At 41.7% G+C, this 17383-nt stretch overlaps 1 protein-coding gene across 5 annotated transcripts in view; it reads right to left on the bottom strand.

The window, feature by feature from the left end:
- Positions 1-17383, bottom strand: part of LOC111868918 (calmodulin-binding transcription activator 2) — a 444850-nt gene that overhangs the window by 335036 nt on the left and 92431 nt on the right. For all 5 annotated transcript variants that reach the window (XM_023860018.2, XM_023860017.2, XM_023860021.2 and 2 more), the window contains one exon: positions 12612-13076. In XM_023860018.2, coding sequence (XP_023715786.1) covers positions 12612-13076 — 465 coding nt within the window. The remainder of the gene's footprint in view (positions 1-12611; positions 13077-17383) is intronic.

The following is a 17383-nucleotide window of genomic DNA, read 5'->3' as shown; positions in this document are numbered from 1 at the left end:
CACACCACACACTTACACAGCGAGGACACCAGCCTTGCATCCAACCTCCAACTGATGGACCAGGTCTCTGTATTTACATAATGTGTTAACAAAGCAAAGAGATTCATTTTGCAATGCAAGAATTGGCATTACTGCGGAACCGAGACGGTTACGAGATCATAGCTACATCCTTCCTCTACCTTCAGTACAAGTTTGAATTTGCTGGCGTTTATATGTGTTTCTGTTGTGGTTCGTGTAGATTATGTTTTGTTACAGCGTCACAAAAATGGAGAAGAATAATCTGGAGCAACCAAGTTTTGTGTCGGGCTGGGGGAGGGCGCTACCGATACCTGCGGGAAGCTTCAGAAAGGTTTTGATAATGATTCTCTGTCACGTGCCCAAGTATTGAGACCTTGCAAATGGGCGAGAAATGGTGGAATATAAATCGTGATCTGGCCTCTGTGAGAACAAGCACAAACGTCGACGTGTGGGGACCTTCAGTCGTCACGATCGACGTTTGACAATTCGGATGACTGCCGATGATCTTAATATTAATGAGTGTACGGTCCACCAAATCGTTACACAGATCTGAACAAGAAACACGTGTATACGAAGAATGTTCCAAGAAAACTGAATGACGATCAAAAAGCGTGTCGAATCGAAGTGTCGGCAGAAATGCTTGAACGACTCGAAACTCAACCAGATTTTTTTATTTGGCTCATAACAGGCGACGAAAGTTGGTTTTTCGAATATGACCCTGAAACCAGTAGGAAGAGTGAGGAATGGCAATATCCAAGACAGAAGCAAGTTTGCATGAGAAAATGGTCATCATTTTTTTTTCGACTCTCGCTGGGTAGTTCATAAAGAATTTGTATCACATAATGTCACAGCGAAACAAAAATATTATCTAGAAGTTTTGGAACGTCTGAGAAAGTGGACAAGAGTTCGAATAGAAATTACTGATATATCCTTCGAGGCCGGTCACGGTAGCCGAGCGGTCTAAGGCATGTACTGTCTTCGCTCGCTTGCAAACCGGGATCGTGGGTTCGAATCCCGGATGTTTAGTTTGTGTGTGTGTGCGTTTTTCTGTGTTTGTGTACAGGTAGAGGCCTTGCGACGAGCTGATCACCCGACCCAAGAAGTCCTACCGTATGTCTAAGATCTAGAAAAACCGAAGTGAACAGAGAAGTTCATGGAGGTAGGCCTAGGTCCACTGGGGCTGTAGTGCCAAGTGGAAAAAAAAAATCCTTCGAGCTTCAACGTGACAACGCGTTCGCACATACAGCGTTGTTAATTCATGAATTTCTGGCGAAAAAAAAAAGTGCTTTCCTCTGCTTCCGCAGGCTCATTACTCACCATGTTTGTCACCTGGTGATTTTTACTAGTTCCCACAATTAAAACCAAGAGTCAAGGGTTATCGTTTTCAGACATTTGACGGCGTTCAGAACGCTGTAACCGATGCCATCAAGGCCCCAACAAAAGCTGACTTCCAATCCTGCTATGAGGCGTGGAAAATTCGCTGGGCCTAATGTATTGCATCAGAGGGATGCTACTTCGAAAGGAACAATGTTGATTTAGAAGAATAGGTGAACATTGAGTTTGTACATAATTAATGTCATTACTCTATTACCACAGCTCATATGCCCCCCCTCCCCAGTGACAGGTCAGGAACTTACACCCCCAGGCACCTGGCTCCCTCTTCGTCGTACCAAAAATGCCGAGTCAAACAAGTGCATACAAAAATAGTACTACGGAAACTTGATCTCTCTATCTATGGACGGAGAACAGATGGCGGGTGTTTGGGATCGCAATGCTGAGCAACATATTCAGAAGAGAGGAAAAGTAACAGGACTGAGGGTGCTTGAGAATGAAATGCTGGGCATAATATTTAGATGAATGGAAAAGTAACAGGAGCATGGAGACAATTACACAACGACAGCTTCGCACTTTACATCCATTGCATAATACTGCTAGCGTAACTAAAGCGAGGACGAAGAGATAGAATAACATGTAACACGCGAGGAAATTGCGAAATTTTGCTCGGGAAACTTGAAAAACTTGAACAACTTGAGCAAAGATGGGAGGATAATATCAAAATGGATTCAGCTGTCTCAGAATACGATTCACTGGCGGGGTCCTGTGAACATAGTAATGAATCTCCGGGTTCCATGGAAGCTGAAGTTTCTAGACTACTTTAACGACTATCGCCTCTCAAACACCCTGTGCCATGATGTTATGAACTATAATACGTTTTCTTTTATTGCTAGTGCGGTGGGACTAAGTTCCTCGCACTGCGGCCACTTCCGGCCTACTGTACCAGCCCCAGATGATAGGTGAGGGTGATGGTGAAGCAATTGGTGGAATGAAGATTGGCATGGGAAACCAAAGTACTCGGAGAAAACCTGCCCCAGCGCCACTTAGTCCACCACAAATCCCACTTGAACAGACCCGGGATCGAACCCGGGTCGCTTGAGCTAGGGCGCGGCCCAACTATAATACGTTACACCGAACGTTACATATACGTTGAACGAAGTATTGAAACACACTGTTCTAGTCTGTTCAGAATTCTAATCTCAGAGACTGCAACCAATCTGCCTGTTCATAACTTTAATAATGGTAAGTTTTCGCCACCGCCGTCTGCATGGGCCTTCGCTTGCAGGGGAGCCTGTAGAAATGCAGGAGGCAGGAAATACCTCAACTATTCACGCCGCCGTCCCAAGCTAAAAGTTTGCATGAATTACTTCCCGTCCGTACAATGTGCAACCTCCAGTCGGGGTACCAGACACAAGCTCACATAAAAAAAAAAGAGACAAAGGAACCTTGAATATGCTAGTTAAAATATCAAACAGTGAGCCGTGAAACCTGAACTAAAAACTTGCAACTCACAAGTAGCTGATTCAAGTTCCTTCATGGCCGCGCCATAGCTCAAGCGGCGACCCGGGTTCGAGTCTGGGTCTGGTCAAGTGGGATTTGTGGTGGACGAAGTGGCGCTGGGGTAGGTTTTCTCCGAGTACTTCGGTTTCCCCTGCCAATCTTCATTCCACCAATTGCTCCACAATCACACTCACCTATCATCTGGGGCTGGTACAATAGGCCAGAAGTGGCCGCAGTACAAGGGACTTCCCACTAGCAACAAAAAAAAAGTGCACCCTCTCACTTTTTTCGCCTCCACATACGCTTCGATGCTGTTAACATGAGTTTCCATTCACATTTTGGAACCCGTGGGCATAAATTTCTCCTGGCAAAATTCCTAATATGTCCATAACACTCCCAGATCAAAGTCGAATCATGCCAAATCCCACGCAGAAACACGTAAACAAACCCACGCAATTATAAATTAAGTAAAATACGAGAGACTTTGAGGAAGGGTTTCAATAACGTTCCAACGTACATTTGTCAAGATATTCTTTGTTTTGTTTCATACATTCAGCATTTTTAAAAATCAATATTAAAGGTTTTTCCTTCCAGTTCCACTGAAAATGAAAGTTTTGCTTTAATGTTTAATTTTCCATCCGTGTTACAAAGTGTTGAACAGGACTGTTACACGTTCACTTTCAAGGCTTCAAAAGCTGCGAAAGACCTACTCGCCACACTAAAAACGTATTCTCCTTTATGCGTTACCCGTGAATGTTTGTAACAGTTAACAATTTCGCCGATAGACTTGAAAGGATTCTGACGATGGTGTATACTGTACTTCTTTTGGCTTATTTCTTTAAACTAGGTGCTCACTTATGGCAATGTATTTTCGTACAGAATAGATTAAGAAATGCAGGTACAGAGATGGAGATATCGGATTTGTTAATTTAGGAAAACATTATGTAAACAAACTTTCAAATATTCACATAAACTTTTAAACAGTGATAAATGCTCAATCAGAATCTTTTATTATAAATGAAGATTGGGAATCAAAAATCGTCAGCCTGGAAAAGGGAGGGGGTAAGCGAAGATACTAACACTCGTATGTCATTGCTCCGAACAGCAAGTGCTTCGAATGTTCTCCTGCACATGCCTTGACACTAATACGTGTTTGCAAATTTGGTTTATAATGCCAAGAAGATTAATGAACCGTGGAGATATTACACGACACAACCTCCCTTCTCACATTTGGTGAAATGAAGTCTACTATGTAACGAAAATGCTTCAAATTAAAGTCATTACAAAATCTTAAAAGATTCGATTTCAGGTTATCCTGGGCGTCTAGTGTGGCCGACACAGAGCAACAGACTGTCAGCACTTTTTATTGTTGTTGTCATTCATTCAATCATTCATCTGTAATCTGTCAGACGACAGGTCCACAGTCTCTCCCGACGGCAGAGTTCCACCTCGTCGCAAAAGTATATTTAAGTAAGTCACAGAGAACAACTCATGACATGCAGCTTTAAGGAGGGAGCAGCGGGTTAAATTTGAGTGATCACCTTGAGAGATGAGCCACGGGGGACGAAGGCGAGGCCGATCACAAACATCATGGGCACAGCCCTCGGAAAAGAATAAATGTCTGTACGCCTGTAGGCTGTTCGAGACGAATTGCAACAATTTAGCAGTGAGTCGATAATTTCACCACCCTATGGGGCGCCCATTAATTTCGGTCGGTCTATCTGACTTTAGCATGAAACTAGAAAACGGATGATCGCGAATTTTTATATTCGGAAATTATAACAAAATTTGCTAAAACAGTTCAATTTAAAATTAGATGATAATAAAGGTTACTTCAAATTGAGATACGTACACGTTTTTGTATATTTATCTCGAATAGGGCGTGTACCTCCTTAAACATTTATCGCAGCCAAAATGAATCGAACAAAAGATTTAGAGAAAAAACGAAGGCACGCATATTTTGCCTGTGCCCAGTCCTAAGGCTTCCAAAATAAATTTAAAAAGAATAATTACTCTATGCTTATTGAACACGCAAGAATGGTCTCCCGAACACGTGAGATGATTGAAGTCTCTTGTTTTCGATAATAATTGAATGAAGCTACTATCTGCACTTATATGGCTACGTGCATATAGACGTAAATAACTTATCACAGTGGCCGCGCAGTCTAAGACATGAACTGTCTTTGCTCGCTCGAACGATGGGATCATGGGTTCGAAGCCCACTCAATGCATGGATATCTGTGTTTGTGTTGTCCTGCGTGTAGGTAGCGGCCTTGCTACGAGTTGATCACTTGCCCGAGGAATCGTATCGTCTGTGTAAAACAGATTATGAAACAGAGGATGGGCCTCAATCTTCAGGGTAAACGAATAACTCAAGCAAGAAACGTGCTGGTTTCTTGCACGGTTTATTTCTAGATCCTAACGATGGAGACGTGTTCCTCCGAAACGTCAGTTTAATTTCAACGGACTGCGAAGTATTATATCCCAGACGACACAACTACTGAGTTACAAAATAGCCTTTCTCCTCCTCCTTACTCAGCAGTGCCTGAAATATTTATTTAAATGATCTAATACCGACAGCAGTGCTTCACCATGCAGACTGTTCTCAGACGTCCTTCGGTAAGGTCTAGTGTGATTCTCCGGAATCTTCGAGTGTAACCCTCACCCGATATACACAAGCTACGACGTCAGACTGTACCGTGTACTGGAGCGAAATTAGGCAAGTAAAATATTCGTGCCACCCTTTCCTCTGACGCAAATAGAGTTAATTAAGAAAACTTTTCACATTCCTAATTCCGTGTTCTTATTGATCTTTCTTTCCTTCATTTCCTCTTTCTTTCTAGTTTTTTACAAAAACAAAGAAATAAGGGAAAAAACGAAGGTAACAAGGCTAAAATACCCACAGCGAACAAACTTCCAATCCAGTTCATCAATTATATTCTGGTTCCCTTTAAAGCATAAGCAGCATGATGTAGGATTTGAATTTCTCAAAGCGTTGAAAGTCAACCGACGTTTCGGAGAGACATGTCCAATCCATTGTCGGGTCGAAGAATATGCCAAGTCAGAAAGCAGGTGGTAAGCAGAGCCCGCTGGTTACTTGACTGGCTTAATCTTACACCCTGACGATGAAGAATATGTTCCTCCGAGACGGCGGTTGATTTTCAACGTACTACACGGCGCTATGTCCCAGAAGGCTGAACTCTAGCACAATGTTGTCGGTAATACTGGATATTATTTAAGTTTATGATTCATTCCACACCGCGAAGAGATATAGGCCTTTTCGAAAAGAAGTTAGTTTCGCTAATTCAAACATTATAGTTCCATCAGTAATTGGTAGATTCTTCTTTCTTCACTAAGTTATAGAGACTGCACTTCACAATAACATCTCCGGCTCCCATGCTAAGCAAATTCAAATGAGTTCGTATTAACGAAGTTAAAATGATCGTTAAGTGGAAATCTGATATTCCTCTGACATAGCAAATTACCAGCACAAATAACAGCAGTAATGGAAATTGAAATAAGCTTCATTTATTTAATTAACGACATTTAAATTACTGCCAACAAAATTAATGATGGAATCTTCCATTAAAAAAAATTCTGAACCAAAATATTTATAAAACTGGCGATCCTCTCCAATCACACGAAAGCTGTGTTTCTCAAACTGTGGTAACAAAATCCATTGCGGTGCCAAAGCAACTTGTTAGGTGAACCGTTAAGTCATCATTCGTGTATCTGCCAAATCCGTGGCCTCCGTCTTTTCTAGACAGGCCTCCATCATGACCGCAAACACAAACAAAAGTCTATACGATATAAGCCTCAGACAAGGGGTTCCCCAGTGTCCAACTATATGATTCAAAAGCAGAAATGGACAACAAACCGGAAGTAATATGCTCTTAGAACTATTACTCGGCAGCAATACAGCGAATTAGCATTTTAATATTTTTACTTTTCTTTTGTTCCTATACATGTATTTTTATCCTTAATCACTACGAGCAAACTTCATGTTAGCACGCAAAAGGCAGGAAGCAGGTGAAACATGAAGTTTGAAGAAAAGAAATCGAATATGGGCAGGAGCTAGGAATTCGTCTTTTTTCTTTCCTTCTTTTCTTACAGTCTAGAAGTACTCGTACCTAATTTTAGTTATTTCAGGGAAGGCAAACGTGACTTGCACTAACATCCTGAGGAGAATGTTGTGAGAGAATATATATATGTATAGCTCTCTAGTCACACAGAGAAAACTGAATAATGAGTTTCATAATTGTTTCTCTTCACCAATCATTTTTTTTCCTTGGCACTACAGCCCCAGAGGGCCTAAGCCTACCTCCATGAACTTCTCCGTTCACTTCGGTTTTTCTAGATCTTACACATTCGGTAGGACTCCTTGGGCGGGTGATCAGCTCGTCGCAAGGTCTCTACCTGTACACAAACACGAATACACACACACACATGCCCTGAGTGGGATTCGAACCCACGATCCCGGTTTCCAAGCGAGCGAAGACAGTACATGCCTTAGATCGCTCGGCTACCGTGACCGGCCTTCACCAATCTTTACGGTGATCAAATCAAGGGTGAGAAGGCTGGAAATAGGAGCCATAGGAATAGGAGAAATGTAAAAAGTCTTAGTGAAAATCTGTAAAGGGAACAAACCACTTCGGAGACCTAGGTGTAGATGGGAGGATAATACTAAATTGTATGGTAGATAAAAGGGATATGAGGATATGAACTGGATTCAACTCGCTGAGGATAAAAACCGATGGTGGTTTCTTCTGAATACTGTAATTAACTTTCAACCTTATTAAAAGTCGACAATCCCCTTCTCATCAAGAAGCCGGGAGTTAGAACAAAAATGACTGTCACATTCAATGTCTGTTTATGTATCCCATTTCGTACCATGTTGTTTCATCTGCTGAGGCTGTACAAGGCGAAAGCGACAATAAATAATAAATTTTGCGGGAAGTAGAGTGAAAAGTCATGGAATGTTTGAAAACAACGTCCAGACATTCTTCTGCACTTAATTAGAAAACTTCAGATCTGGCAGGAAGAACGGCGCATTTCCAGTTTCCGGTCTATTCCGTGCCAGTTGTATAATTCACTAACGTCACTTCCCACATGACCTGGAAGGATACAGCCGTTAGGCCTATATCTGGATGCTAAACAAGTGAACGTCACAATTTTGGTGCGTTAGCTCTGTTGTCTCTGTATTTTACAAACATTCTCTCCTGAATCATCTTGAAAACGACGAGACTTAAGGAAGAGTGTACAGGAAATAAAGCGCGTGTGACTCTCCATGTGAAGTGCTGATGACTGCTGGGGATTCTAATCAAACTTGGACTGTGTCAATAAATTATCACTACAAAATTTAATGCAAATCTTGTCAGAGGTTCTCGAATTCTTATATGAGGGCAGAGAGACGCGAAGAAGCTTAGAAAAGCATTTTTGACATTTCGTTACAAACACGCCAAAAGGGAATACGGAGGAATGACTAAAAACACAGAGTCAAAAACTGAGGTTGTTGCAACACGTCGCCACACACAAATGCGTGAAGTGGTCTGACCAAGCAAAATAAAATAGTGTAGTAAAACAAGGAAACCTAAGAAAGCAAATTAACGGCAGTAGGAGCACGAACAACTAGGTACACTTCAATTAAACATATTTATATATCCGTGAAAAGGCTTAGTTTATTTACTATCGGGAATAAGAGACTTTGGCAATCTTGGTTTGTGTTCGGAGCGCCAATACTTATTGATGAATGTACATGTTCGGAAATGCAAGCACTGAGTAACAATTCCGGAGCATTCACTCCCTTCTAATTGCCTTGAGAGGCTTGGAACACACACAGCGACATTGGTCGCATGGAAAAATGTACGATTTTTTTCCCGTACGACCTCCTTTTCACACTAGAGCGTCCAAATACATTTCTTTGTCCTCCGACTGTAGTACGGTAGATATCCATGTCGTCACGTATGAAAGCTAAGAGTACACTTTAGATTCTACTTGATGCGACATGAAACGTACGGACGTCGTACGACTGATGTCGCTGTGTGTATTCCTAGCCTACGACTTATGGAAAAGTTTACGGAAAATGTGAATTGGCCGCAATAAGTGTGCCTCATTTTCATTTGCAACTTCACTTCGAAACATTATTATTATTATTATTCGCGCCGATAAATTTCTACAGTGATACGCTCGATATGAGCGCTGAAACGCATGCATTTCTTCATATAAACGGTTGGTTATTTTTGAGATTAACGAAAGCAAAACTTTATTGAAACTTCATAATATGAAAATTCTTCCAAATCCCCCCAGAGACTGCATTACCATATTCAGGCATGCAGATGTACAGAATGGCGGAGCTAATAGCCTCAATTTGCTACTTTGGGGGGGGGGACTGGTAATAACCTTATGAAATATCAATACAGTAAAAAGGCCGGATTAACAGTTGTGGGGGCAACAGGGTAATCAAAATATGGAAGACCATCTCAGTAACAACAAATCCAGATCATGACAGCTGTCTCTTATTTTTTGTAATAACTAAAAACGATAACGTGATTTTGAAAAAGCAAATGTCGCGATAAAACACGCGGATTCTACTTCTGAATTCTGAAGGCTCGGGGGCAACAGCTCCATTCTTTTGTTAAAAATGAAGGCCAAATGATATTTCTTTATTGCTAGTGGGGTGGGACTAAGTAAGTCCCTTGTACTGCGGCCACTTCTGGCCTACTGTACTAGCTCCAGATGATAGGTGAAGGTGATTGTGGAGCAACTGGTGAAATGAAGATTGGCAGGGGAAACCAAAATACTCGGAAAAAAACCTGCCCCAGCGCCACTTTCTCCACCACAAATCCCACTTGACCAGACCCGGGATCGAACCCGGGCCGCCGCGGTGGGTAGCCAGCGACTAACCGCTTGAGCTATGGCGCGGCCAAAAAATGATATATTACTTGCACCTTCCTTAAATAATTTAAATTTGGGGGGATTATGTTCAAGACAGTATCAGCGATTGACAATGAAATAAATGTCTATTATTTAACTAACATTAATAGTTTACTTTTTCATTAATGACTTACGTCACCTCAGTGTGCTCACATTAATGTTGAACTGTAATTCCTTAGCCTCGAAAAAACATGTCACCAGAATATGAAGAGATCACTATAACCCTTTTATTGACTGTACTGAGTACAAAGTAGGTATTTGTGGATTTATCGATTTAGTATGTATAGTGGCATATCTATTTACTCGTAGTAAATATTTAACGTACCACAGTTCTGTAATAAATTAAGACGAGATTCGCCATGAACAAATTCAAATCCTTAAAACAATGAAGGTGAAATTAAGATGGAATATAAAAACTGATTACATTAAGTCCGTAAGATATGTATTTAGTGTTCTGCAAGTATACCTACATACAGGGACATTAAATTTCTAACTCTATGCAGAGGAGTGCTTTTTTAAGAACCCACAACTCATTCAGCTACTCATGAATTTCCCGAAATTTTACTTACCCAAAAGTTCATTACCGTGCACAAAAGATCCTGCCATGTTTCTTATCCTGAGCCAGATTAATCCAGGTCACACCACCTATCCTATTTTTCTGAGATCCATTTTAATATTATCCTCTCACCTACGTCTACGTCTTCACAGTGGTCTCTTTTCTTCTGCCACCCCCAAACCTGTATGCGTTCCTCTTCTATCCCATGCGCGCTACATACCCTCCTCATCTCATTCTCATTGACTTTTAATCAGTCCAATTATATTTGATGAATAGTATAATTAACTTTCATTATTCATACTTTTCACCGAGACACCTCGCTAATGCTCCTAACTTGCATTTATGAGAAGCCCAGTTCGAATCTCGGCCAAAACACCATCTGTCTTCGCTGGGGTATGTTGTGCTTTTCCTCAGTCCCTTCGGCTTAACAGGCTATGACCGGTTCCACTCGGGGCCTCGGCGTGGTCATCATTTAGTGCCATTAGAAGCAGAATTCCCGTTGGAATTGATACAGAATCATTAAATAACTTAAGTCAAATAATCCATCTGACGTCCCAAAAGCTTCGATGTTATGTAACATGAGGAGTGCCTTTATAAAACCCCGCCTTAGATGTCTCTACAATACTTCATGAAGTCCTTGTGCAACGTACCCACTTATTGACCAACTAGTTAGTTAGTTAGTTATTGGAGAGGGTGGGTTTCCCCATGCACTGAGACCAGTATTGGTCCATTGTGCTTCCCTCTATGATATTCTACCAGTCTCTATACCCTACCGATATTGGTGCGTACAATCAGTCCCGACCGAGCCAGCGAGTTCGGCCTCTACTGGCTTGGCGGTATCTATAATGCTTCCCCCATCTGCCAGAGGTATTAGAGACTGCTGTTGGGCGGGAAACGTCCTTGAATTTGGCTCAGTGACCTCCTTTGGAGATATGAGGTTCTTTTACGTGCCGTAAAGCTACGACACGGGACCCACGGCTTAAAGTCCCTCCCAGAGGACTTGTTCCCTGAATTTTTCCGCCCTTAAAAATTCCACGAACTCCGCCGGGTTTGAACCCGCGTACCACGAGTCATGAGGTGGGAACGTTACTTCTAGACTACGGAGGCCGCTACTGACCAACTAACCGAAACATTTTAGGTTTTTAGAGAGAAGAAGGGATGACACAATGTCCTGATGGATTTCTTGATTTGTCTTCTTACATTCAACAACATTCCCCACCTGCAAAGGTAGGCGATAAATACAGCGACAAAATGGAGGATGACTGTGAGTAACGAAAATGGAAGGAAGCGTCGCCGCTGCCTACTTTAAGGTATTTTCCAAGCATCTACTTGGAGGGAACGAGGAAGGCAAATTAACATCTGAGTCAGGATAGCCGATTTTCGGAACGAGAACTGAACCAGTGGTTTCCAAAAGCGAAGCAGCAGTACTAACAGTTCACACTCGAGAATTCATCTTTCTAATCTCCAAAACGCATAGTCTTCCCGTTTTTATTTTCAGTCCAGCATATTACAACTTTACCACAATTCTTACTCTACTTTCCTTCCTTACGGAAAAATATAGGCTTATGAGATCACAATACTGTGCGCGCGCACTCCTTTGTGTGTGTCTGCCTGTATAGCACCCCCTCACGACCCAGTTGATCTTCAACCTGTGAGCTGTAACCAGTACGCTCCTCCAAAACGTCGGTAAACTTCTACCAGATTAAACAGCGTCACTTTCCAGAAGATTTTTTTTATTACTTCTTGCAATTTACAATCTACTCTACAAGGGAGCAATAAGTAAATATGTTGTAAGAAATCACTTGTGCGGAGTGATCATCCAGTGATGATTCTCCTATGTAGTATACTATGCATTATGTTGTTGAGTATGGCTACAAATCTTCAACACTGTGTTCTTTTAAGTCTGAGGGCCATTGTCGTGTTAGTCTTCGTCTGATGTTTAATGGGTTGCTTAGTTCAGTTACGCAACTGTTTTCGTGTCCCATTAATCGGTTGTGGTATATGACAGAATATATTTTGATTTCTTCTGTGACGAATGGGATTTGAAGATCATTGTGTAATGTGAAGTTCGAGACATAGCATGGGGCGTTGGTTATGGAGCTCAGTACATTTGATTGGAATCTTTGAATTATTTTGGTGTTCGAAGGCTTAGCACACCCCCACAGTTGAACTCCGTACATCCAAATCGGTTTCAATATGCATTTGTAAATGAAAGTCTTGTTTTCTAGGCTGAGTTTCCAGAAGATGGTACTTCAAAATGTCTACTTACCGTTACTCCCGTTAATCTTGGAAAGTCCGCCGCTTGTTCCTCCTGCACCGCCACTGTCCGCTCCGGCGTCCGGTGGCTCGGTCTTGAAAAATACACCCCCCACGGAAGTGTTCACAGCCGCACCTCCTGAACGTTCCATGGAAACTGTTGTACAACTGTCACTACTGCTACCTCCATTCTCTAACAGGACTGAGGCCCTTATAACACGCCCTTCGTCGTCGTCAGGAATGTTATAGGAAGTCCCGGCGTTTAGTAAACTTATGTTATTTGTATCTGCTGACGAGCTATCGACAATCGCTCCAAGAATGTTGTTAACAGGAGACGGATTTCGGAGATTGTCTGCACGTTCAGATGGTCCTTGAGTGTTATCCCTTGCAGTATTCTGAATCTGCTGCTGCTGTTGTCGTCCTTGTTGCTGGCCAGATAATTCGATTGTCGGGACAGAAGATATGTTTGAACCCAAACCTGGAAACAATTATATATTTCAGATTCATTGTCGATATTTATTATATCTTCTCTTCCTATTAAGTATATTTTTGCACCTACACAGATTACAGGCACAGCGTCCAATGGCAATGAATGAGGAATAAGGAAAACCTGTAAGCATAGCTAGTCTCCGGGCCGAAAATCTAACCCGGGACCTCCCAAATAAGAAACAGAGGTCTTTTGAATTAAACTGAATTAATTTACATTCTATAAATCCTACGCAGGTTAGTACCTTTGGATACACAACAAGTCAAAAGGTTACATACATAAGTACAGGCAATTTTAGCTTAAAAATTAATATAACTTAATTTTACATCATTCTCTATTTACATTGAAGTATTCATCTAAAGAGTAGAAGGAATGAACATGTAGATAATTCTTTAACTCTGATTTAAACTTTTTAGTATCATTGCCCAAGTTTTTAATACTTTGTGGCAGATTGTTGAACACTTTTATGCCAGTCAAGTAGACTCCTTTTTGATATACTGATAAAGTTGATGAGGGTAGGTGGAAGTTATATTTTTGTCTAGTATTCATGTTATAGACATCAGAATTTAATTTGAATTTATCTTTGTTGTAAAGAACAAATAAGTACGCCATCGCGAACCTCGGTAACACAGCTGAAATACTGTCACGTGTTAAGTGACTACAGACGGGGTTTGGATTGGTAATTGTATTTATTGTACACTTACAACTCGCAATCACAAGTAACTACAAGGCTGCACAAATGACTATAACCTATACTAGTCTTTTGAGCTTGTTACAGCCTCCAGTAGTCGTTGCCTGGTTATAGTCTTCTACGAGTAGCGAAGGCTATTTCTCACGCCCTTACAGCTCACGAATTGTACTCCCTAACCGCTAACACAATGATGTGTTTTTGAGCAGTGTCTCCCAACCAGTGGAACGTTATGGTCGGTTGGGAGGGGTGTCAGCACTCGAAAATGACAATCAATTCAACCCCACAAAATTAAGTTACATTGATGCTTTCTGCATTATCGGTGGACTCTCATTAATGCTGCACTTCAACAGCATCTTTTATACACAACAGTATTAATAAAACTTACACAACTTGTAAGTTCGTTAGACTTTCCATTGCTAACTAATATAACATTAAAATATACTCAATTTTAAAAATAGGTTTCTGTGAAGAAGTGAAATTAAGTTTGCACTTTGGTGGGGCTATGATTTTGTGGGACGGAAAATGCAAAAGGTTGAAAATCAGTGTGTTAGACAGCTGATCAACTGTGAATATTAACACGCAGAATGATATGTAGAGAACATTTAAGTTAAAGAACTCAAGTATCTTTGGGCTTATACACAAACAATTTAATAAATGGTAATAATATTCTCACGATTTTGGTGTCACTAATGACGGGGCTGCCAATCACACTAGCCTGGCAGTCTAAGGCATGACTTGTCTTTGTACGCTTGAATACTGGGATCGTGGATTCGAATCCTACTCAAGGCATGGATGTCTACGTTTATCCTGTGATTGTGTTGTCCTGTGTAGGTAGTGACGTTGCGTCGGGCAGATCCTCCATCCAAGGAGTCCTACCGACTGTCTAAGATTAAGAAACTGAAGTGAAACGAAGCATTTCACGGATGCCCTATGCTCAAAGTGGGGGAAAAAAACTCCGTGATTTTAGTCCGCAAGCGAACTATACCGACCGAGCGACCGCCGCTTGTCGGTGAAGTTTATTATCAACTTTTACGGATATAGGGTGTCACTTGGACAGCGCAAAGAATGCCCACGGCCGTTAATTTCGGTTTTCTAGACCGGAGCCGCTATTTCCTTTAAAGAGCTCCTCAATTATCATCACGAGGCTGAGTGGACCCCGTTCCAAACCCACTACTTCTTAGAAAAAATCTGGTAGCGCCGGAAATCTAACCTAAACCTCTGGATCTGTAGCCAGGAACGCTGACCTCTAGACCACAGGGGCGGTTCCTCCGAGTGGGAGCAACAGGTACATATATATATATATATTGTCGCGTGTTTCCTAGGCAACGCGACAATAAAATTTACGTGGGTCTCGGATTTGGACGAATATTTATTGGACAATCACTCTTTATACTCACAGACACGAGGACACGAGTACAATTATGCACATTTACAACGTCTTAGGACGTTTCCTCTTCAGTGTTATACATTCCCGCACTGCTAATCTCCGTGAAGTGTCTTCTGCTCTGCTCGGAGCCCAACTGTCCTTAGCTCTCGTCGGATATGAACTAAGTGGTCTCCTGTCGGATACGAACTCTACTGGTCTCTTGCCTAAGTTTGACGGTTATATCCTGCACTCGGACTGAACAGAGAACGCCTTGTCGAAGGGCTTCGTTTCGCCCGCTGCTATGCAACGAATCTCTTATTGTCGCGGGAATACGTGTTTGCCTCAAACAATTCGTTTGTAACAGTGGAAACCCCAATGTTAGACTTTCATTTCCGGGGCAACGATTTCCTAGAAATTGCTAGCCGTTGACCAGTGATGGACGACTTATCCGGACTTCCTGGCGGCACGTCACAATATATAAATATATAGAGAGAGGCGGGGTTGGATTCGTAATTGGATTCATTGACCACTTATAGATCGTAACTACAAGTAACTATAGCGCTATCGCTAATTCACACTCTGCAGTTCACTACAGCACATACTACAGTTTGTTCTCAATAGCCGTTTCCTGGTAACGGATACTAGTCCTCTGTTTACGTCATTATCGGCTGACTAAACTCTAGCCTTGTCCTGTTTATAACTCCTGGGCACAGACCGCACAGAAAACACCATTCCCATGTTGCTTGTTATGAATGTGTCGCCTAGCAGCGGGCGTTGTTTACAGAGTCATTACATAGCAACGGGTCTACATGCTACAATATTTAAATTCAGTATCTGTGTTATATAGCACAAGTATGTGCCCTAATTAAGTATGACAATGGCAGCCAAAAAGGTAGATTTTCGGTTCTTCAAAATATAAAACGCCATGAACATCATGATATGACAGTTTGCAATTACATGATTTCACTCAAAGACAAATAAACAGACCGTAATTAGTCAACAGAAAACAAGAGAAGAAGGGCGAAACCCAGTTTTGAGATCACATGATTTCCAGTTCCGATCCCTCGATAATCTTGATTTTAATGTATTGCAGATAACAGTTCAACAGAACAGACAGCAAGTGTCATGGTAATAATTACTATGCCTGACAGCCAAAATGAATGATAGGTTCTTATCCCTGTTTTTTTCTAAACGAAGTACAAACAAAAGTTATAGACTCTAATAAGATCAGACACAGCATTACAAAACGCATGTGAAATCACGTTAATATTACCATCCGAGGTGTGATGTCGTATCGCCTGTCGGAAATTTATTAACGTTTCGAGAAACATGCCAAGCACAGTGTGGGGATGGGGGAACGGATGCACAGATATATATTGCTTCCCACTTATTCTGCAATTCAATACACTGCATCCAAATAACATGTGTGAATGAAAACAAACTAAAATTACACCAAAACAGGCCAATAAAGAAATACCTAACAGGTAAGCAGACTACCCCCTCGTTGGTGTCTCCACCGTATCGTGGTGAGGGGGTTTGAGTATGCCAAGGACCCTGAGAGCTATACCAGCAGTAGCGTAGCTACTGGCAGGGCCTCCCTTGCTGGACAGGTCAAAGGGTAGGCATCAGACGAAGAGAGACACCAAAAACCAAAAACTGATGCCGGAAGCAGCGTCATCAGCAGTGACTTGAAGCACAGAGCAAATGATGCTCGAGATGGTTCTAGTTCGTATAGCAACAGGCGTGACCAGAGTGGTTTGAACGGCTGTTGTACTGCGATGTGGAAAGCAAATGGAAAAACTACCACATTATCAATTTTCCTGGATAGTCTCTTTCCAAAAACAGAGATACCATGTATGCGAGATGTTTCCTCTGGAGACAAAACAAACCGGAGGGGCGGACAGAAGTGACCAGAAGACGTAAGATGATGTTGGATGACTTTGGGGAGAGAAGAGGATATTTTTATTTGAAGGAGAAAGCTTGAGATCGCATTAAGTGGAGGAACTGTTTTGGAAAAGACTGTGGACCTGTCGTCTGATAGATTACTGATGAAAATTGAAGCAGACTTCTGTGTGTATATGTCTCTCATGGCAGCAAGGCTAGAGGCTATTTGCAATCATATCCAGCAAAGTATAAATGTCTTCGCTCATTTTAGAGTAATATCTTTTCTATAATATACTGCAACCATTTACTTACTTTAAGGTACGCTTTACTGAGAGTGGAGTAAGCTATAATATTTTG

Source organism: Cryptotermes secundus, unplaced genomic scaffold, assembly GCF_002891405.2.
Source record: "Cryptotermes secundus unplaced genomic scaffold, Csec_1.0 scaffold753, whole genome shotgun sequence".
Taxonomy (NCBI): domain Eukaryota; kingdom Metazoa; phylum Arthropoda; class Insecta; order Blattodea; family Kalotermitidae; genus Cryptotermes; species Cryptotermes secundus.
Note: the sequence above shows the minus strand (reverse complement) of the source record. Positions and strands in the feature narration are given on the sequence as shown.